The 23,409-nt window shown below is 42.9% G+C and overlaps 2 protein-coding genes across 3 annotated transcripts; both read right to left on the bottom strand.

Moving 5' to 3' along the window:
* Positions 1–1,406: 1,406 nt before the first annotated feature.
* On the bottom strand, positions 1,407–6,309 carry LOC147435463 (uncharacterized). 2 transcript variants are annotated; one of them, XR_015185085.1, is made up of 4 exons: positions 4,760–6,309; positions 2,933–4,321; positions 2,027–2,177; positions 1,407–1,634 (listed from the first exon to the last, which is right to left on the bottom strand). XR_015185085.1 is itself a non-coding variant. In XM_086488528.1 (3 exons), exons 1-3 carry the CDS (start codon positions 5,960–5,962, stop codon positions 1,590–1,592), a joined length of 2,637 nt encoding a protein of 878 aa, XP_086344654.1. In that variant the 5' UTR covers positions 5,963–6,302; the 3' UTR covers positions 1,407–1,589. The 2 variants fall into 2 exon arrangements, 1 of the variants encoding a protein (XP_086344654.1); XM_086488528.1 differs by lacking the exon at positions 2,027–2,177 and having other exon boundaries at positions 4,760–6,302.
* Positions 6,310–9,645: 3,336 nt separating this feature from the next.
* LOC147435462 (uncharacterized) lies at positions 9,646–10,183 on the bottom strand. Its single transcript, XM_086487735.1, has 2 exons — positions 10,016–10,183; positions 9,646–9,909 (listed from the first exon to the last, which is right to left on the bottom strand). The coding sequence occupies exons 1-2, from the start codon at positions 10,181–10,183 to the stop codon at positions 9,646–9,648; spliced, it is 432 nt and encodes a 143-aa protein (XP_086343861.1).
* Positions 10,184–23,409: the final 13,226 nt, after the last annotated feature.

The following is a 23,409-nucleotide window of genomic DNA, read 5'->3' as shown; positions in this document are numbered from 1 at the left end:
CTTTATTTTTCAATGAGACCGGAAAATCAAAATCTTATAGTTTCTTCGAGTGCGCTACATCATGGTTGATGATGATATAGCACATTTGCTTCAACATGGGATGGAGCTTATGACAATGTACCAAAGTTTTGTGGTTATGTGAACAATAATGGACAATTGGGCCACATCAATTTCCAAGTGGCCATGGCCATGGCTAGTTAATTTGGCTATAATCAAGGTTCAAATGAAATTCTTATAATCTTTACCTAATCTTCCATCCCTTTGCCAATGATTTTGAATGCACTTCAATATTAACCATTTTTTTCATCTTTGTTACTACAAAATGCTGTTAAAATTTTCCAGATCTCAAAAGAAAGTCCAATTTTATTGACCTTTCACAAAAATGACAAAATAAATGCAACTATTGTTACTTTGTTTAAAATATCTAACATAATAGTGGATTAAGTTTGCTACAACTTTGGTTGTGATGCACTTGCCTACGCCCTATATACATATCAATCCATAGCTCTAGAGACTTGTGATGAATAGTAATGGTACATATAAAAATGGCTAAAAGAAATCCTTGTGTCAAGCATCTCTAGGGCTACAACTGAGTTTGCAATCCTAGAGAAAGGCAAACAACTTCCACTATGACAATATACGATGGACATAAACTCAACACCTCCAACACTACCACATGATTGCATGATAGGTTTAGTATATGGGAGGATGGTTTGTGATGTGTCTCTTAAACCATCAACCATCGTTGAAGGCACCAACTTGGATAGATCAATCGAGACCTTCAACACAATAATCGCATTATATGAGTTCATATAATGTGCGACCATAGTTTGATGAATTTCGAATCATCCCACAAATGTTTTAATTATCACATGAGACCCAACCCGTTTTAAAAGGGCTTGAAATAAAAAGTTGCTCTTCTCCTTGTTTTGTTAGCCAATGTTGTCAATGATTGCGTGTGCAAGCACTTTACTTGTCATAGGCCTCAATCATCCTTCTCCTAAGAGTCTCCCTTTTAGAGTATTGGAGATAAAATAGACTATTGATGATGGATTTGAGTTGATAAGCATTCATTGGCATGTATTTTGAAACCAAATTGCCCTTAAGATCCTGGGAAGCAACCAAATTGCCCTTAAGATCCTGGGAAGCAACCTAGACCTTGGAGCTCAAAATCATCCCCTTTTTGACAAAAGAGCCACTCTACCCCAATCTCTCTCTCTCTCTCTCTCTCTCTCTCTCTCTCACACACACACACACACACACACACACACATGCACGCACGCAACCTAGAGCAATCCAATAGATCTCATTCATGCCTCAAAACACACTTTTTTTATGGAGAAAGTTTCTTTTTTAAAAAGAGAGTAAGATGTTCAATAGAACTAAAGAAACCTAATAAACTGAGATAGTGCTTAAAGAGGTTGATTATTGAGAAATGAAAATCATGTTGCTTCTTGGCTTGATGGAAGCATATGCTTTACAAAGAAATTGTTCAAAAAACCATATAATTGAAAAAAAAAATGCCTGCATAATTTGGCCTTGTACAAGCATGAGCAAAGTAGACAACGTCCCTCAAGTCCATTTGCGATTTAGCTTGCCCCAGAAACAACAGCCGGTGGTTGATGGAAAAGCTCCTGACAAGACAAAAGAAGAGGTGGCGATTGGTTGGATATCTTATGACTAGCCAAAGACAAAGAATTAAGAGATGTGTCGATTATAAAAGAAAACCTAAGCACCTTCAATCTCGGCTACTACTATCTCAAGCTTAACCTTTCAAGTCACAATTTTTCTTTGGGGCATTGCCTTCTCTCAAGAGTTTTTTTTTTTTTGCCAAGCATTCTTGGGTATTTTGCCCATTTTTGCAGGTGAAAATGTTAGCTACCCTAAAAAAATACACTTCATTAACAAAAAAAGAAAAAAATATTTCATGTGTTGTCATTTCTTGCATATAGATGGTGGAAGGATACCCACACTCCAACATTTATGACCGAGTCTCAAAGCAAGCATCCTTGCAAAGACAAGTTACCTTTTCCAATTCTTTTTTTCCGTTTTTCTTGAACTAGAGAGCAGATGCATGCCACACTTTCTCCCAGCTAGCATGGATCGGCTATCTGTGGTTGTGCTTGAAGCCTCAAGGTTGAGGATACTATGAAAGCATTCACCAATTGCGCTATGGCCTGATGATAGGTACGACATACAATGAGCCATCCTTGTCATTTGATTCAAAGGCACCTATAGAGTGGATATTGAAAGTGGGCTTGTGGCTAAGAAGATCATACTACAATTTTGTGGAGGAAAAACCAAGCAATGAGTCAAATAATACTTGTTCAAGAGCTATCAATTAGTAATTTTTCTTAGATTAATGCTAAATAATGGCGTGTGTTGTAGCAAATGCCCATAGCAAGATGTCGAAGATTGTCACCAATAATTTGATGAACAATCCAAGAAGCTAAATATATAACCTCGTGTGATGTATGAATATCCGAAACTAACACGTTAAACTCTTGCATAATTCGATACTAATATTATTAATAATTGGGAAACTATTAGTGTAGATAACACCATCATAATAGCTTCTAAGGAGCTTTAGCATTAGTGATTTTTAGTCTTTAAGATTCTCCTCAAACCTAACCTTACCTCTTCTGTCGAAGGCCTTACTATGGATAAATCCTAGATTGAAGTCAACTTGTTCTTTCTAAAGAAGCTCTATGTGTCTCAAACAAGTTGAAGCTACACATGGGCATTCTTTAAAAAAAAACAAAAACCAGAAAATGGGCGTGAATATGAGAGAGTGAGAGAGAGAGAGCCATGTGTATATATACATGTATTTAATACACATACATATGTATATGTATGTGTGTGCGTGTGTGTGTTTATATAACGCATACAAATACATATCGTTTTAAAAAATGAGCAAGAGAGCGACGAGAACCTTAGAGAACCGAAGATGACCGGGTTGGAGATGGCTTCCTTTGACGAGGGCTTCCCACTTGGAATCCACAGCGGGGGAAGGAGATTGCTTGTCCTTGGGAGGCTCCTGCTCGGAAGCAGCAGGTATGGTATCCTTGTTGTGCAGGTAAGAGAAGCGACTCGATCTATTTGGACTCTTGTTTTCCGCAGAGGCTACTGCTCTGTCCAGCCAAGAGTGGGTAGGAGACTTCGGTAGGGGTGGGGCAAGATGGCTACTTGAGAATCCATGGATGCCCATCTTTGCTTCATGCTCACCATTGATTGCATCATGTACCGTACCCACTGTGTGATTACCGTTACACACATAATGTGCACCCTGACATGCATGGAGACCGCCATTGCCCCCACAATGAACATGGTTATATGCATAATGCACACCGTTACATGCACATATATTGCCATCATTCAGATAGTGGTTACCACCCTTGTGCTCATGCTGATGATAACCATCACCATTTATGCTCACACACTGATCCTTTTGTCCAACGTTACCCCTGATATGATCATCATTTTTCATTGCACTCTCCGCACGTTTGCTCGCATGAACATCACCACTAGCATATGGATGCCACTTTGCATCCTCTCCTTGGGTTTCAATCCCATGGTTGATCTTTGTGTCATTGGATGCAGGGGCTATGTATGACGCCAACGTGCTTGGACGACTTGCATCAGATGGTGAACTGTTCGTCTCCTGATCGTCGTGTTCGTAGAGAGCGTTGTTGATGATATGAGCGTTGTTGATGATATGGGTCCTTTGTTCTGAGTGATGGATATGTGGAAGAGCATCCCAATCGGTATGGGTAACTTTACTGATGTTTTCATGATTAGTGGAACTATCCTGAGAGGAACTCACATGGGAGGGTGGAGGAGTGAGGCAAGAACAAGGCGAAGCAAGTTGCGGGTGATAAGAATGGGGCATGCCATAGCAACAGGGACTGCCATTGAGAAGGTGCTGCTCATTAGTAAAAATTAATGCAGGATGTGTGTTACCATCTATCAAGCCTACAGGTGATGATGTGCTGTGTTGGGTAACTGTAAGAGAAGAAAGCATATTCGACCGTAAAGCTCTCGCATTTGCAAGATGAAGACCTGCAGGTGAAGGACTGCAAAACCTGCTTTGTGCATCATAGAAGCTCTCATATTCAGAGGCTTCTTCATTGTTTAAATCGCTTAAGGAGCGCTGCATTGCACCATTCTGATGCAGCTGGGGGCTCTCTTTGTAATATCGATCACTTGAGTATAGTGGTCGTGGGCAGGACTCGCCACAAGAATGCATTGCTGCCTGCTTTAAAACGGAAATCCTGGTTCGTTCCCTTTCAGATGCCAAATGTCTGCTCAGGTGTGGGTGAACCTATTTGATCACCCCAAAACAGAGTCAATTCAGTGTGAGTTAAGTGAATGCATAAGAATGCACATTTGGATGCTTGTATGTTATGAGCATGCAAGGATGTGTGTGTTTGAACAATTGTATACATGCAACCGTTCAATCTCATGCATTCGGGCAATTTCTGCCCCCAACACTATAAAGTTTTTATTTGGCCTCTTGATGCACTTAGTGGTGTGTAATTTGAAGACATGGAGATGATTTATCTGTGCATGCAGGTTTCCATGCAAATTCCTGCTTAAAAGCATCAAAAAACGTGATTTCGGTTATAGTAAAGACAATGTGGGTTCTTTAGGTGTTCAAATATCCAAAAAAGCATTCACACTCTGAACTTCTCAAAGGTCTTGCGATGAACTACTTTGCTGACGTTGTATGAACAATTCAACTTAACAAGAGATGACTTACAGGAGATTCATCTTCATAGCTGCTCGACTGCTCCTCACGCAAGACATCCATAATACGTTTTGGGGTGTGCGAGTAGCTTATCGGGTTGCTACTTTTCTTGTGAGTCTGCTGGCCTTTCTGCTGATGATGATGCTTGGAGGAGCACCTCGAGCGATTGGTGCTACGACGGCTGTGGATGCTAATGTGAATGCGGAAGGGAAAGATGCCACAAGCTTTGGGAGTAAAAGGGGGCTCTTCTTCTTCCTCGCTACTAGCGTCAAACTCTTCAATGGCGCTGTGAAAGCTTCCTTCTAGCAACTGCCTTCTCAAAGTAGGCATGTTTGAGGGAGATGCATAAATCAAGGAATTGGCGGTTTTGCACCTTGGCCCACCACTTACTAGCGATGATTCTGTGTATGGCACTCCTCCGTAACTCCTGAAACTTCCATTGCAGCATAAGGGCGATGCAGGAGTGGGCCCCGCAGAAATGCCAAGTGGCAAGAAGCGTCTGCTTGGTGTCTGAGGTGACTCGTATGCAATTGTGTGCGCAGCAGGCAGAAATCTGTGCATAATGAAGTCACGGGCCTCGCTCGGTGTGCTAGTTGGCCTCAATGGACCACTTACGATGAGGCTGTCATCGACACTATATCCGCCTGCAGTTGCAGTGATGGCATCAGAGGCAGAGTCGGAAGCAGCATCATTAAATTCATCATGAAATGCCGATTTTGCAGCAATGGAAGACACTGGTATATTGCGTTGCTGCACGGTAGAATAACGAGCACTAGAAGAGCGTGGGCATTCCATTGCAGGAGGCTGTGCAATTTGTGGCAATTGTGACTTGACTAACGATGGCGAAGATGGTGCCGTGGCATTATGACATTCAAGGCTTGGTTGCTGAAAGAGGCTGCCCAAGCTGGACTTTGCCCGATCTGTGCCGACCGATTGGGTGCTAATGTTGGCGGTGCTGTAAACAGCGGGTGGTGTCGACACGATGCAGTTGGGAATTTTCCTGCGGCCTGGGCTCTGCTCCCACATGAAAGGCACCGCCCCTGGAATACGCAGGGATTCACGGCTCAGCTCGGAGCTAAGCTTATAGAAGGGAGAGGGAGAAGTGCCTCGAACAGAGCGAAGGGGAGTGCTATAGTCTAAGCTGGACCTGCTCGGGCGGTCATCATAGTTGGCACCGCATGGCTTTTCAGCTTGGGGCTTTTCCCATCTCTCCATTGTCTGCCTGGATGTGTAAGGTGCAGTAATTGTGTGTATGCACTGTGTGTGTGCCTGCAGCGCTTTAATCTGCAAGCATGCTTCAATGCACCCACATTGTTCTCTCTCTCTCTCTCTCTCTCTCTCTCTACTTCTCTCTCTACTTGTGTGAGCGCCTGCGTGTGTTTAACCTGCCTATGTACTATGCGCCCACATTGCCTCTGTCCAGTGCGCTATGTGTGCGTGTGTGTGTGTGTGAGGGGGAGAGAGAGAGATCGTGCCCCCTATGCGTCCCCGAGTCCCTCCCTCAACTCTCTCTCTCTCTCTCTCAACATTGGGCTTTGAGTTGCCATGTTAGTACAAGTGCGCACTTTATTGAAGAAAGGGTCTCAGAGTGTCTCTTACAGTTGTGGGTGATAGCCACATTTCTCGCATCGGCAGCAAAGAGCTGGTGAAGACGGGGGGGGGGGGGGGGGGGGTTCACGGGTGTGTGTGTGTGTGTGTGGGAGGGAGGGACGGAGGGAGGGAGAGCGCTCGCCCGCCCATCTCTCACCGCCTTTGATAGGGAGGAGGTTCGTCTGAATAGAGAGCTACTTCTACTCGCAACTTCCTGTAGTTGGTTCTTCACCTATACCAAATTAGCCCTCAATCACGCTTACCAAATTCATTCAACTTTGTTAGCACTGGCTTCCCAAAGAAAGGGAGCGACTATGCGTCTGCCTGTAGACGCCTGGGAAGAACTTTTGAAATGCATTCAAGATAAGAAAAAGGTACAATCTTGAATCACTCCTAAGGGAGGGTAGGGGTCACCCTAGCTGAAAGAAAGCAGCCTAAAAGGGGTAAGTGATATAAAGGAAAAATTCATAAGGAGAGGAGGGAGCAATAACTTAAAATCAAATACATCCTTGTGGGAGAAAATTACATGCCTCCACCTTTGCCATCTAAGGACATTTTGAAGGTCTTTGACTTCCACCAAGGAAGCTGACAGGCAAAGGTACAACAGATGGAGAATGAGCAAGACCAAATAGAGCTTTATTCCTTTCCATCCAAATCTACCAAGGGGGAAGGGAGCAAGTGGCTCTCATTACCAAATAGTAAGGAAAGAAGGTGAGGCCGCATGACAAGACAGAGGTGAGCAAGAGCAATCAAGTTGCATGCCTTGGTCGCAGAGCTCATATAAATCTTAGAGCTCGTCTCTTTAGCTTCAAAAATAGCTAAAGAGATGAAAGACTTAGGGCTGAAGCATGAATCTAATGGTGATCTTTTTACATATACTATATAGCACATAGCCAAGCTACTATTGCCAAACTCCAAATTCATTATGTTCCGTTGTAAATGAGAGACCGCTCGCTACTGTTTCGTATCTTCTTATGCATGTATATATGCTAGAGTTGATAGTTGGAATGTAAGTGTGCGCATGCAAAATCATCCATGGGCTATATAGTCTGTGTCATTTCAAAAACCCTTCCATTGTTGGGCCATGGAACTTCACCTCCAACTTCACAGTGAAGTCATTATTCTATGCATTTGAGTGGTATATATTGAGCCCAAAGTTCGGGAAGACTAATTTATTGAGCTTGTTTCAAATCCTTACATTACCCATATAAACATAAAATTTATTGAGATAGATTTAGTTCCCTCTCATCCACATTTGAGAGGCGGGGGTGTACATGGTTTGGATGAAGTGAGCCTATATTTTCCCAAGTCCTGATCAAGCACTTTCGCTTAATGAAGCTCACATAGTGCATGCCCCCCGAGATGAATCTCATAATTTCAAAGCTTTCATAGCTTTTAAATCGGACATTGTTGCTGTTGAGGATGCACTACTCATAGTCCACAAAATTTACCCACATTGTTATATATTCGAAGTTTTTAGTGTCATTAGCTATTCCAGGGCCCCCTATCAAAAACACGAATATATGATTAAAATGAGTGTATAGCATCTTTTAGAAAGAAAAAAATACTAAACTAAAGGCTTATGGTCATAAGGAACTGAATAATAAGCATACAACTGCCTTTGTATTGATAGTGCATAATGAGTAGGTATTGAATGCTTATCACTTCGACGACATTTGGAGCGGTGCAAAAAAAAGGTAAAAAACACTATTGTTGCTTTTTATCTTGCTAAAGCTTCTTCGTACATATGCATCTGCAGAAAAAAGGAGCTCACATCTTGAGTTGCAAGGGCTTTTCCCTCATTAAAATTTGAACACTTTCAGTCCCTCATGCTTTAGCTTGCTAGTGCCTAGTAGTTGTGTGATGTTTGTAGCATTTCTAATCTCCCATTTGTTGAGAGCACACCTTGATGAAAGGGGGGACTCATTTTGCATCTAAAATCCCACAGGAGTTCGGTAATGCATCTAGATGTAAGGAGCTTGCATAGGCTTGCTTGATCCTCTTGAAGTCCAAAGTAAGCCATTGCAAAGAAAAATTGTCATCTATTGCTAAGCTTTAGCTTCTTGATCACTTATTACATAAAACTTTGCTTGAGACAAATGATAGGCCATAGATTCTTGAGCTTTGTCAAGGTCTCTAGCAAGGACATTTCTTTTGTGTGACTGTTGCCATGATCCATGATCGGCTTCGTTTATAATCTTGCATAATTCTTCTTGATTTTTTAGACTTTATTCTTTACTATGACAACTTTTCCAAGTGTACTATCACTTTAAAATGGAGAGAAATTCCAATCATGTCTAAGAACCATTATTGTTGAGCCTCTTTAAAGTAGAAAACTTAGATAGGAATCCTTGAAATATCTGAAATTCTACCCCATTCTAGGGTTGAAGCTACTTTGTCACACGTTCGTGCTAATTCCCCTATGTAGCCACCCAGCTTTAGGAATGTCCAAAAAGGTGCCAAAATCTTGTCACGCACAGTGATCTTCTTCCATATGCCCCCTTTCAAGGCAAGCTTTGTGTCGTTTATCATATCCCGGGCCATGATAGCCCATTCCCATTTTTGGTTTGTCAAAGAGACAACAAGTTTGGCACACGAGGCTTTTGCATGCACCATGGGGTCAATAATCCCGATTCTACCGTGATTCTTAGGTCTAGCTATCCATTCCCATTTGCCCCATTGGCAAGGAGTTGTGGCTTTCATGTTGCTTTTCCACAGAAACCATTTGATAGGCTTCAAGAATTCTTTACAATTGGTTTTAATTATTTTCAGTAGTGGCGACACAAATGAAATGTATGGTATCATGAAAGCATTAATCACTGTGACTCTGCTATGGAAGGGTAGGAGCACAAACTTCCATCCTCTCATTTTACTGTTTATTTTGGTCAACAGCCAGTCAAATATCTCTTTATCCATAATGCCCACCCCAAGTGAAGCACCTAGTACTTGAACACAATGCCCTTACCTATGACTTCTCCAGACCACTCCGCGGGGGTCGAAGGAGTCGCTTCCTGAGAGAGATATCCATCTTGATTTCTCAATACTACACATTGAGCCGGAGACAGTGGCAAAAAGCTGAACAATCTCAAGGGCTCTTCTTAGCATTTTTGTCTTGGCTTAAAGAAAGAGCAATGAGTGACCAGCAAAGAGCTTTGCAAGCAATTGTTTTCCTCTAGGAAGTGCAAGACCTTGAATTTCCCCTTTCGCCGCACTGTCCTCAAGTGCGAACACCAGCATGTGAGAGCCAATCAAAAAAGCAGTGGGGCTAGGGGGCATGCTTGCTTGAACGAACGCTTGACCTCAAACCCTCACACTATCTTGTTGTTGAAGAGAAGCTCATAGTGACTACCTTGCCCAAGCGTGCTAACTATCGCACACATTCTAGGTTCAAAGCCTAAAGCCTTCAAGACTTCCTCAATGTAGGACCATGAGATTCTATCATAAGCCTTATCTAGGTCAAGTTGGAGGAGGATACATTCTTGCTTGGTGAAATAAGCGTATTCAATGCCAACCATGGCAGCCAAGATGTTGTCATAAATTTTTATGAATCCATGTTGATGGGGGTGATGATTCTGTTCAAGGTTGGAGCTAGTCTTAGAGCACTTACCTTAGCAATGACCTTGTACGCAACTATCATAATGAGATAGGCCACCAATGCTTTAGCAAAGAGCAACATACCAGCTTGGGAATAGGGTTGATTGGCCCTCTTTTCAAGCTAGCATCCAATTTCCCTTCCAGCAGAGCCCTGTTAGCTAGCTGCACTATCGGGATTTCAAGATCCTCCCAAAAATCTTTGGAGAATTTGGCAGTTAGTCCAACCCATTCAGGAGACTTTTCATTCCCCATCGCCTGCAAGGCAATCCAACATTCATCGATAGAGATTGATTTCAGTAGGTAGTATATCACATTTGACCATACCAAGCAGAAGGACTTTGGCCTCCTCGACCCCCTAAGCGCAAACTTCTGACTGACCAATAATTTGACTGAGATGGTTGAGTATGATCTTGGCCATAGAGTTTTGGTCTCTTACTACGTTCCCCCTCTTGTCTATGATTGCTATAATATATTTCCCTTCTTCTTTTGACTTTGAGAACACTGAAGAAATGTGCTTGGTTAGTAGGTTTGGGCTTCAGGGCAAGCTCCTTGGTCAGCAGTTGGGTCTTATTGATCTCCTCAACTTGTAAATCAACGGGACGTGCTTTGGCCTCCAGCCATCTTTTTTGCTCTTCCTCAAGAGCTCTTTCTTTTTGCTTTCTTTTGTATAGTTCCTCTAATTCTTTCTTTAGCTCCTTATTTGCATCCTCTCGAGCCTTTTTCACTTTGGTCCCTGCTCGTTTTATCGTTGATTGGATTCTACGCACCAGAGAGGGCCATGCTCGAGGGTTAGCAGCTCCCAGATCATGCCTTAGCTTGCATAGGGCTGACTTAGCTAAAGACTTGAGGAGGGGGTCCTTAAACAAGAGATGATCCCCTAAGAATAGCTTTTTATTCTTCCCCTCTGGGAAACATTTGTCATTACTAGCCCTTGCTGTGTGAAAATTCAGGGGAAAGTGATTTGACATGCTCTTGGAGGTATCAATACATAGCGTCACAGATGAGGGAAGGTAGTCGGCATGATGGAAAATGTAGCACATGTTCAAACGGGATGCCACGTTGCCATATTGGAGGCTCATGTATGTCAAGCCAGGAGAGCTACTCCAGGGACCTGCATTCCACAAATGAAGAAGCACCCATTTCTTGTAGAGTGCTTGCCATTTGGGTTTTTTTAAACCAGCCAGTAGACTAGCTGATCCCGTCTTGTCCTTGCAAGCTTTAACCATGTTAAAGTCTACCATGATGCACCAGTCACATTCTAGAGGTTGTTCCTTGAGATCCACCTAGAGTTTGGCTCTATCCTTTGCATCACATGGGACGTAAATGCTGATTATGGTGAAGGACTGGCCTGCTCGCTTTATTCTTGTGGTTGAGCACAACCTGTGGCTCCAACTCCTTGTCAAAAATGGAGAGCACCCCACCGAACCCCAAGGCTCCATCACCATAGAACACCAAATTATTCCCAATAGCCGGCCAGCTTCCAACATCAGGAAGCATCAAGATGATGCTCCTGAATTAGCCAACAATTTGTAGCTGCTTTCTTATCTCTTCCCATAAGAGAGTTCTTTTCTTTGTAGACTTTATGCCTTTCACATTCCATGACTAAATAAGTAAGTCATCCATTAAGGGGAGAGTGGGAAAAAATCCTCCACGTCTGAAGAACCATACCTCGCCGCCCCTCTTTTTCGTTGCCCTCCTCCGCCACATTAATTGAGAAGCGGACAGCTTTGAGGTAAGAAAACCCTTTGGATTCCAATCCTGAAGCACCTCAAAGACGTTATCTAGATTGATAGGGGCTTCTTGATTATTTGGAGGGTTCTCCTTGTGGTGGAAGTTGTTCTGCACCAATGTTTTTACTCGTTGCACTTAATCATCGGGACTTGCTACCATCCCTCGTCAATCAACTTGGGGGCCGTGGGCAAGACAGTTTTTTGACGCTTCTTCATGGGAGTTTTAATCACAAGGAATGTAGCAAAGTGCAAACTTGGTGAGTCTTGGCTCTCAGTACAACGAGGTTCAATAGTCGAATGCTTTTGGGGGTATCCTTATGATTTCCCGTCTTGTCCGAGTCAAGAAATTAATTATCCCTGTTGCTCTCACCTTCTCCTTGCTTTTCAACTTCAAAGTCCATGTTGGATACTACCGATTTTTTGAGTGAGGTCGTTTGTGCATGTACAGCTTTATCCTCTTTGACTTCCCTAGAACCATTCAGATGACAGTCTCTAGCAAAGTGGCCAAACCCATTGCACTTAAAACATGCTGCAAAAAACATACCAAATCTAAGAGGGATCACTTTCAAACTTGCACCTACATTGATCACCATGCTTTCTAGAGTAGGTTTACAAATATCCTAGCAGATGCACACTTTATTTGCCGATGTCCCCAGCCTCCTGAGCACCGGTATAAACAGAGAAATACCCAAGGTGCTTGCAAGGTCTCCGCGGTTATCCCACAACCAAATTGGTAAGTAGACAAAATCAACCTAGATGGGGAACAAATCCTTGAAGGCTTCTGGGGATTCAAAAGCCGGGTTCCATGGTAAGACGCAAGCTAGTGAGTGGTTGAGATACAATGGGCTTTTGGCTAGGATCTTGTCAATCACCACAGGGTCGTTGAACCCTAACAGTGTAGAACCCTTTGGTGAGATACTAATTATAATCAATCATTCCGCCATGGTTGAGAATTGTCGCACTAGAAATCCATATGATGAACTCTACCTGTGAGGGTACACTGCCCATAAATCCAAACACCAAAGACGAGCTTGCTAGCGCCGCCAGCTGCTTTTTAATTAGTGCCGACATGACCGACACCGTGCAAATGTGCGTTCTTAGTACAAAAAATTACAAGGGGTAAATCAAGCTCCATACTTAACACCCACGACACCAACAGACTGTTCAGTGCATTGCTACAGAACAACCTCTCTTGCAATCTTCTCTGGCCATAGCCAAGACAATCACCTTTGCCCCACGCTCATTCACCCTTACTCGCCATCACTCATTTACCAAAAAACTTAAAATGTCATACTAGAAGATTTTTCTTTTCTAACTACACCCTTCCAAGTGATCGTTGAGGAAAAGGGGGGTGAGAATGTTTGACATCTAGTAAAAACATGGCATATTTAAGCGCAATCAAAAGTTAGGGAATTTAGGAGATCCGGGAGAAGTTAGGGTCTTTGGACAAATATTAGGTCCTCATTTCTAAAGATAAACCAAGTGCAAGTGTGTAATTAGGTGAGATGGCTAAGCATGTCAAGTGTGCATTGCATAGTCGCAAGAGAAAGGTGTCAATATTAGCCATGGATTGTGGCAATCAACTAGGACTCCTGCCTATGCTTGAGGGTGCTTATAAGCAAGAAAAGTGGCCCCTTGCAAGTATGGGATATAGGATTAATGCAAATGCCAAGTGGTAATGGGAACTTCAAGAGCAGATTCACATTGGTTGTCTTAAGAATAGCAAGACCTTTTTCTATATAAGCAAAGGCTGGGTGGAGAGTGCACACTTAGCTTTTTATTTAATCCTCTTTCTCTTATTTTCTATATTCATGAGCGAATGAAATTCGCCATTGCGGTGAGAGTTTGTAAGTTCATAGTGAGATTTTGCGGACTCTTCTTGTTTTTGTTAAGCTTTGCCCCCAATAGCCTTGGCTAAGAGGTGGCCAACCATACTTTTGAAGAGGAAGAGAGAGAGAGAGAGAGAGAGAGAGAGAGAGAGAGGCCATACTACGTGGAAAGCACTCAGCAAATGGAAAGTAGAAGGAAGGAACGAATGTGTTAGTCATGTTGTGAGTGCTAATTTTCAAAACTAGCCCTTTATATGTCAACTTTAAGGAAGTGCGATCAAGATTTCTAGCCCCATTGAAAGAGCATTTATCAAACCCTTCTTAGTAAGTTGGTTGAATTAACACACAATCGATAAAATACTAAAATGTGTGTGTGTGTGCACGTGCATGCGCATATGTGTGCTTCTTGTTTCGATGTTTGTGTCAATAGACATCCAACACATGTAGGTTTGTGTATGTATTTGTTTGTCTCTATGTGTATGGGTGTCATGTACGCATGTGTATGTTTGTGTGTGTATGAACTATTGCTCCTTCAAACACTCGGCTCTCGTGTTATGAAGCATGTGCACAATGCTTATCTCCAAGAGTCGAACATGGGTTACTCTGCACCAACAAACTTTACCACTATAAGGATACCATAGTCTCTCTCTCTCTCTCTCTCTCTCTCTCTCTCTCTCTCTCTCTCTCTAAGTCATGTAGATTCTTCCTCTTGAAAAACACTTCTTGAGTTCAAACGACTCAACGGATAGGGCTTTGAGATCTCTTGGGATTGTTTCGTAATATCTTTGAAGTCTCTTGGGATTTTCCTATGATGTTAAAACTTATTCTTCTTCTTCCTCTCTCTCTCTCTCTCAAGTCTGGGTTAGAGAGGCCTTGACACCCCCTCAACTCAAAGTCAAGAAGCAAGAGCTGGAAAAGGTACAAGAAGCACCAGCATCAGGAAAATGGGTCGTATACCAAGACATCGAGGCTATCATTGAAGAGTTTTGGGTTCCAAAAATGTTACCATATACACGTGGTAGTAATGTGTGTGAACACACTTAGGACCGTTGATGCATTTTTTCCCTCACTAGGAGGTTTTTTCTCCCATGCATTATATATATGCCCATCATTCTAGGGCTATCTATCTTTTCATTGCACACTAAGTAATACACTTTCTATTGTGTGTCGTGAGCTTCCTTCGTCTTCTCCAAGCTTTGTGTAGTTTCTTGCAGCCTTAATTTCAACAATTGGTATCAGAGCAGGTTGTGTCCTCCCGGGCTTAATCGCCAGCAGCTCTAGCACACGTCTGCTCACTTTTTTCTATTTTTGTAAGCTTTCCCAAGTCGACAAAATTTTTGGGAGAGCATGAAGAGCTTGGTCTTCTCAGAATTTTGATTTGGGCTCATTTCAGCCTCCGTTTCCACAACAAGCAATAATACTGCACATGATATTTTGTCATTTTGTGCAAAATTTTTGTCACTACCATTTTCTGCATAACAGATCCCTTAAAGTCTTCTACGGTTTGTGCTATATAGCACGTGTTGTTCCCGCTTTGTTTCTCCTCTTTTCGGACAGTTTTCACATCAAGTGCATGCATTCGCCGCCCATTGCCGACAAGAACACAGATGTGTTCAAGATGTTTGTTGTTGAGGACAGATTGGATGGGGGCAATTACCCTATGTGGGCTTACATGATGCAACATGTTCTTGTGTCAATTTGTCAAAGGGTGTCTGGAATATTGTGTAAGACATTGATGTATGTTCTGAATTTGAGGATGTAGGCGATGTTGAGGATGTTGCAGGTCTTCCTGCAAGGATTGTTGTTATTAAAGTTCTTTTTCCTACATCAAAATAAGCTCGTTGGGATGTAAAAGATGCGCACGCTCATGCATTGATTGCGTTGTCTGTGAAGCACACTATTACTCCTCACATTCGTCCAACAAAATTTGCAAAACAGGCTTGGGATATTTTGGTTGGTTTTTATGCAAGTTGCAACGAGGCAAAAAATGCATTGCTTCGTAAAGATCTGGAGTCGAAGATTATGCATGAGGAAGATGATATGGACACTTTCCTTACTGGTGTCAAGGATATCAACGAGCAATTTATTTATGTAGGTGAAGTCATTCAGACAATCCCCTTGTGCAGATTGTTCTTGATGCCTTGCCAGATTCTTACCAGACTTTTGCTAGTACTTGGAGACCCAAGGAAATCATGAAGTTGTCAAGTTTGATACATTATGCACATTGCTTTTGCAAGAGTCTCTTTTCAAAAAAAAAAAGGACTAGACATCGTGCAATTGAACTGACTTTTATTGTTGCTCAAAGAAAAGGTGGTAACAGTAATGCAGCCACTTCTCATGGTTCTTCTGCAAGTGGAAAATCACTTGTTCCTAATGCTTCTGTTGGCATCAATTCGTCTGGAAATTCTGGTGATAAGCGCAAAAGGAAGATGCGTTGCCATTATTGTAAAGCTAATGATCACTTGATCAAGCAATGTCCTAAGTTAAAGGCCAAGAGGCTAAGAAGAAAGAGGTTGGTTCCACTACTAATGAAGGTTCCACCACAAATGCAGCTATTGTTGAGTCTTCTGTGAAAGGAGACTGTGATGCTGATGTTGATGCAGAATGGGCTTTTAGTGTAAAGTGCACTTATAATCCTTCTATCCATGATGCATGCATGTCAATTGTTGCAAATTCACATGTGTGGTATTTTGACAATGGTGCTACAAAGCACATTACCTCACATCGTGATTTGTTCACCTCTCTTGAGTCTATCCCTCATGGGAATTCGGTTACTTGTGCCAACAATGCCTCTTATCCGGTACAAAGAATTGGAAAGATTGTGCTTATTGCTGTAAATGGCAGTTCTTTCACACTTGTTGATGCACTTTATGTACTTGGGATTAAGAAGAATCTTTTGTATGTATCTGCACTTGCTAGACTTGGTCTTGTATTCAAATTTGTGGATGATAGATGTATAGTACATGATCGTAGTTTTGGTGATGAAATTGTTGCATATGGCATTTTATGTCGTTTTGGTCATCTAAATTTTACTAGTTGTTGCGTTTGCAAAAATATGATATGGTTGCTTCTTTGCTGCCTCTTGAAGCACCTGTCAAACATGTCTGTGAATGCTGTATTTTGGGTAAGATACAGCGTTCTAAGTTTCCAAAGGATGGTTCAGTTAGGGCCATATGCAGGTTGTAGCTTTTGCATAGTGATGTTTGTGGGCCCATGCAAACTCCGTCCTTGGGAAATTATCTTTACTTCATGACTTTTATTGATGATTATTACAGGCATACATGAGTATATCCGCTTAAAGTGAAGTCCGAAGTATTTATGTGCTTCAAACAATTTTTGGCTATGGCTAAAAATGTATCGAAATGTACTATGGACACCCTCCATTCCGATCGAGGGGGGGATAATATGTCTCATGAATTTAATACATTTCTAGCTAGTCATGGGATAAAACACCAATGTACAGTGCCTTATACGCCTCAGCAAAATGGTGTTGCTGATAGGAAAAACAGGTCACTTACGAAAATGGCACAATGTATGGTCAAAAGTCAATCTTTGCCGCATTTGTTTTGGCTTGAGGCCATCATGTGTGCCACTTATGTACTTAACAGGTGTCTACGAATATGAAGCATGGCATAATAGAAAGCCTTCTATTTAGCATATGTGTATTTTTGGCTATTTGGTATATGCTTTGTTGCCGCAAACACAACGCATAAAATTGGATGATAAGGCTATCAAATGTATTTTTTTTTGTTATAGTGTTGAAAGCAAAGGTTACAGGTTGTATCATCCACAAACAAACTGTATTCTGGTTTCACGGGATGTTGTGTTTATGGAAGATTTTGTTTAGCCCTTGCTGTCATGTACTAGGGACAGTAATGTAAGCTCACAGGACATTTATGACACTTTGTTGCCTCTTTTTAGTGGTCGAAGTTTGGATGTAAATTCCAATGAGGCAAATATACAGCCTATGGGGGTTTCTGAAGATGTTACAATTTAGCCTATTACTAATGCAGATGTACATGATGTACTTGATGAGGAAAGGGCTGAAAATGAGCAGGCTAGAGGTATGCCAAAATGGCTGGTGCATACATTGCATGACAATAAATTGGATGCACCTTTGTCTAGTTGCACTCGTTCAGGCTCTTGCCATGCATCAGATTGTTATGCTTTGGCTGTGTCTAGCTTACATGATGTCGAAGAACCTCTATCTTTTGATGAAGCACAAAATTCAAAAAATTGATGGCTGCCATGCAATTAGAATGTGATGCACTTATAGAAAATGACACATGGACTTTATGTGATTTGATTTCTGGCAAAAAGGCCATTGGTACGAAATGGGTTTACAAGTTGAAACACAAGCCGGATGGTGAGATTGATTGCTATAAAGCTCGACTTGTTGCAAAAGGTTATGCACAACAAAAAGGCATAGATTATGAATAGGCTTTTGCTCCCACTTGTCATATGACTACTGTGGGTTTTCTATGTGCATTGGCATCTCATTTTGGTTGGGATGTACATCAATCAGACATTGTTACTGCTTTCTTGAATGTTACATATTTGAGGAAGTTTATGTAATGCAGCCTCGTTGTTTTGTCAAGAAAGGAAAAGAGGATAAAGTGTGCAAATGTGACAAAGCTTTGTATGGGTTGAAGCAATCTCCTCGTGCTTGGTATAAGAAGGCTGACACTCATTTGGACAAATGAGGCTTTTGTAACAGTCCAACAGAAAGCACATTGTATGTAAAGCGTAAGGGTGATGTACTTCTCATTGTGGTTCTCTATTGTGGATGATTTGCTGATCACTGGACCAAATGAGAGACATATTGCTGAATTTAAGGCTGATTTGAATGCTACTTTTAAGATAAAATATTTGGGACTGTTGCATCATTACTTAGATATACAATTTAAGCAGTGTGATGGTGATATTGCCTTGTGTCAGAAAAGTTACATACAGACATTGCTATGTAAGTTTGGACTTGAGAACTGCAAACCTATTGCCACTCATGAAAACAGGTTTGAAATTGAGTCTTCATGATGCTAGTGATCTTGTTGATGTCACTCTTTACCAAACTGTTGTTGGCTGTCGCATTTATGTATATAACACGAGGCCGGATATTCAATTTGCAATCTCACTGGTCAACAGATTTATGCACAGCCCAAGGTCTAAGAATTGGCCGACTGTCAAGAGGATTTTTTGCTACTTGAGTGGCACTTTATGTCTTGGCTTGTTTTATCCCAAGGGGGGATCATTGCTGCCAAACTTACATGCTTTTTCGGACTCAGATTAAGCTGGTCGTTTTGACCCACGAGTGTCCACAAGTGGTTTTTGTTTTATGTGGCAGCTCATGTATATCATGGTTGAGCAAGAAGCAACCTACTGTGGCCACTTCCAGTTGTGAGGTTCAGTACAGGGCAGTCTTCACAGCTACAGTTGAGTGTGTATGGCTCAGACACCTTATGGCTGATTTGGGTGTTGGACATGACACTACCAACACTATCTACACTGACAGTCATAGCGCATTGACAATTGTGAGAAACCCAATTTTTCGTACTCGCACAAAGCACATTGAGGTGCATTACCACTATGTCAGGGAGAGGCTCTCAGCAGGAGAGGTCAACTTGGCTTATGTGCCAACACAGGACAACCTTGGAGATCTTTTCACAAAGGCATTGTCTCATAAGAAGTTCGAAGCTTTTTGCAAAGCTTTGGGCTTACTCCCCTTTGGGGACTGATCATGTCCTTAGGGCATGACACTTCCCTTTACTCTATGTGCCAGCTCTCGTGACCACATCACTCCAAGGGGGATTTGTTACAATATACATGTGGTAGTGATGTGTGTGAACACACTTAGGACCGCTAGGGCATTTTTCCCTCACTATGAGGTTTTTCCTCCCATGCATTGTATATATGTCCATTATTCTAGCGCTATCTATCTTTCCGTTGCACACTAGGTAATACACTCTCTATTGTATGCCTTGAGCTTCCTTCGTCTTCTCCAAGCTGTGTGTGTTTTCCTGCAGCCCTAATTCCAACAAAAAAACCCCAAGCCACCTTCCCTCCCCCACCCAAGTGACATATGTCACAATGTTCTTGTATCCACATTTAATTTTGTTCACCATGAACTCTTTTAGCAAGAGCCCTGTCATGTATGCTCCCTTAGTCCCAAATGTCATATTTGGCCTCTCTCTCTCTCTCTCCACTTCTGTTATATGCTGATGGTATTGTGTTGATCTCCGAATCCCCAGAGGGAATGCAACGTCAACTAGATACTCTGCAAACGTTTGCCCATGAAAGTGGTTTGTCTGCCAACCTTGGTAAAACCAAGGTTATGGTGTTTAATACCACCCCACAGTGGATCAGGAGGTCAGCACTGACATTCACATACGGCCAGGAGACTGTGGAGTACACAGACGCTTACACTTACCTTGGAGTGGTTTTCAGCGGACCTACATTCTCACTCAGAAGAGCAGCAGAGACCAGACTGACTAGAGCCCACGCAGCATTGGGTAGATTGGAGAGGATGTGTTCGCAGGTTCAGTTTCAGGAGCCCCGGACGAAGCTCTGGCTCTTTGACACCTTGGTGGCTTCAGCATTGCTCTATGGGGCCGAGATATGGGGACCTTCTTTGGATCACCACGGGAGGCCGGGTCGCACAAACGGATGGGGGAACATGGAGAAACCTCTTGTCTCTATGATCTCGCGGCTCATTAGAGCCAAGGCATCAGTACCATGGGCCATTATCTGCGTAGAGCTAGCGGCTCCCCCACTAGTGGTGGAGGCGCTCACCAGATCAGTCTCCTTCATAAACCGCACATGGGAACTTCCCAGAGACAGATATGCTCGCATAGCACTTGAGTCCTCTCGACAATTAGCCATACAAGGAGATACAACATGCTGGTATGGGGAGATGACATCATGGTTTTAGGCGCATGGGTTCAACATAGATAGGCTGCCACCATTCCAGTACTCATTGAATGCACCATCTCTCATTCTTACATGGTCGGAGATCACCAAGCTCATCCGCCAAGACCTGACCCAGCTAGACACCAGGAGGACATGGATACAACCAACACAAGAATTGGGCACGAAGATGGCTTTCTACAGAGACCACCTTCTCCAACTTATGGAAGATGGTTTTGTGACGAGACCAAGATACATGGATACCCACTTGTCTCATGGGATACGATGTGCTATTGGCCAACTACGCACATCGTCTCACCAACTGCGGATTGAAACTAGGAGATACAGCGGAGTACCAGCAGAGGCAAGGACATGCCCCTTGTGTGACATGGAACCTGAGACAGATCTGCATTATACATGCTGCTGCCTTGTCTACTACGAGATACGAGGCTGCTTCCATTGCTTGTTCAGAGAGGGTTTTGGACCACTCTCAAGAGTAATGGGATACGAAGATCAGAGATGCCTAGGTTTGTTCTTGCTCGAGCTGCGCAGACACAGAGAGAGCCTGATGAATGGCAGGGCTAGCCAGTCTCAAAGACGGATCAGAGACTTCTTTAGAGCAGACACGGGACAGCCGCAAGAGCCACTCCCACAGCAGAACTCCCCCTTGTCTCACACCAGAGGCACATTGATCGACCGAGCGATTGAACTGGGGAAATCGGGCGCCCACGAATGCGAAGGACTACACAGCAGCGACGGAGGCTACGTCAAAAGATTCGGAGCACGCTGGCCAGGCATGCACGACGCCCGGTCAGACTACTAACCATGGAGGAAATTGATGAGATTCGCCAGCGACCGATGCTAGATTTTTTGTGATAAGCCGCCCATTTTGCTTAGTTTTTTGCTTAGCTCACATCGACCAATCTAGGATCCCATAGTATATATCTTTGTTTTGTACTGTTGTTAGGTTATTTTCGTTACTCTGACTTTGTATTAGATCCACCACCTTGTAACTTTCTGGTCTCATAGGTCACTATGGCCTTTTAATGAAGACGTTAATATAACATTTCATTTCATTTCATTTCTCTCTCTCTCTCTCTCTCTCTCTCTCTCTCTCACACACACACACACACACACACACACACATCCTAGTTCCCTCTTGAATAACATGTCTTGAGTTCAAGAATCATCAGGTAGGTCACGAAGTCTCTTGAGATTGTTTCGTAGGATATATCTTTGAGGTCTCTTAGGTTTTTTCTTACAATGTTAAATCTCTCTCTCTCTCTCTCTCTCTCTCTCTCAAAGTGGTGGATTGGCCATCCCAGGATACAAGGTCTTGACTTCAAGACCCATTGGCGGATAGGTCTCTCTCTCTCTCTCTCTCTCTCTCTCTCTCTCTCTCTCTCTCACACACACACACACACACACACACACACACATTATTGGGAAAATGATATAATGGGCGTTAGTGGTAGGAAAAAATCGAAAGCTAGCAGTGCAGCTTTCAGCGTCGCAGCGCCTGAGTTTGACATGAAGGGCGTCCAATCCAATCGTGATGGGTACCGTTTTTTTTTGAGGGTGTGATGGCGTTAAACTCTGGGCAGGTCCGCCAACCCCATCATCTCCCCATCTCCGCCCCTGCAAGTCACACGGAGGAGTTGCATTCCATAATTACGTCCATTATATCAAGCAACCAGAAGCCTTCTCTCTCTCTCTCTCTCTCTCTCTCTCTCTCTCTCTCTCTCTGATTTTGCCACTCTACCCACTCATACTTATTGAAAAATATGGTTGTAACAAACCAAGAGTAGTGCCAACAACCTTCATTGATCACTAGACGTAGTAAATCACGCCATCATTTTAATCTTCACTAATTAATTTTTTCAAAACCATGTTTCATACATAATCGCTTGGTTGCTTGCTTGGCATTTGTACCTCAATCATTCTTGTTGTGTAGTAGAGAGTACCTTCAACAAGCCACCCCATCCTTCTGTTTTGCTTGCTTCAATGCAGACTTCCCTTTCCATGCCTCTATCACAAAAAGCCTTCTCTTCTCTTGTATATGACGCCTCATTCATCCACCAAATCTTGTGCAATACAACCGCGGCATGCCAAGTGGCACTTGCATGCTTTTATACGGGGTTTATTTTTGGCAGGCACACTTTCCCTTCAAATTTCAAAGGTTTTACATATTTTCTTTGTTATTTTATTGTATTTTTTTGAAGGACACCTCACATATTGCCTATAAAAGACTGGCAAAATATCCCAAAACATGTAAAATGCCTACCAATAATCAACCACTAGTACAACGGCGCCGACTTCGACGGCGACACCTCCAGTGGTGCTAATGTGGCCCTCACCACCACTGGCATCTTGTGTAATGCCACATGCCTTCAAGGTGCAAGTGTATGATCCTGCCCCATCATGCACCCCTCGTGTCCATCGCTCCCAACCCTCCCCTGTTGTCATCATTGCGACAGGAAGAGAGAGAGAGAGAGAGAACATGGCTCCTTACGTCTTGCACACATGTTCCACCTCCTGCCCTTCTGGTGTAGCCCTCCGTGCTTTTTTCTAAAGCGATGCAAGTCGGGGGACACCGTGATCGTAGTTGGGAATAGAGCAACGCACTGATGTCGACCACAACAATAAAGAATTTGCTCCTCCTCACGCATTGCTGCACAAAAAATCTTTGCCTCTCTTCCAATTCCTCCTAATGCCAGTCCACTCTCTCGACACAGAGATGCATCGGCACTGTTTTGTGTGTGTGTGTGTGTGTGTGTGTGTGTGTGTGTGTGTGTGTGTGTGTGTGTGTGTGTGTGTGTGTGTGTGTGTGTGTGTGTGTGTGTGTGTGTGTGTGTGAGAGAGAGAGAGAGAGAGAGAGAGAGAGAGAGATCACTTCTTCCTGCAATAGCCCACATACAACAAAAAAATTCCAATCCTCTGATATAATTGCCTGCAGCTATCATGTTCCCTGCACTGGCCTGTTCGTCTTGCTCGACATGAATCCTCTCAACTTGGATGC

Source organism: Adiantum capillus-veneris, chromosome 18, assembly GCF_014529385.1.
Source record: "Adiantum capillus-veneris isolate H3 chromosome 18, ASM1452938v2, whole genome shotgun sequence".
Classification (NCBI taxonomy): domain Eukaryota; kingdom Viridiplantae; phylum Streptophyta; class Polypodiopsida; order Polypodiales; family Pteridaceae; genus Adiantum; species Adiantum capillus-veneris.
Note: the sequence above shows the minus strand (reverse complement) of the source record. Positions and strands in the feature narration are given on the sequence as shown.

What these genes read in the sequence shown, in the direction of transcription:
- LOC147435463 (XM_086488528.1), bottom strand. Translation starts at nt 5,962, where the DNA reads ATGGAGAGATGGGAAAAGCCCCAAGCTGAAAAGCCATGCGGTGCCAAC. An exon ending in GCTATGAAGATGAATCTCCT is followed by an intron (nt 4,322 to 4,759) that starts GTAAGTCATCTC and finishes GTGATCAAATAG; the next exon opens with GTTCACCCACACCTGAGCAG. An exon ending in GTCATCTTCGGTTCTCTAAG is followed by an intron (nt 1,635 to 2,932) that starts GTTCTCGTCGCT and finishes TTGTCTTGTCAG; the next exon opens with GAGCTTTTCCATCAACCACC.
- LOC147435462 (XM_086487735.1), bottom strand. Translation starts at nt 10,183, where the DNA reads ATGGGGAATGAAAAGTCTCCTGAATGGGTTGGACTAACTGCCAAATTC. An exon ending in TCAACCCTATTCCCAAGCTG is followed by an intron (nt 9,910 to 10,015) that starts GTATGTTGCTCT and finishes AACCTTGAACAG; the next exon opens with AATCATCACCCCCATCAACA.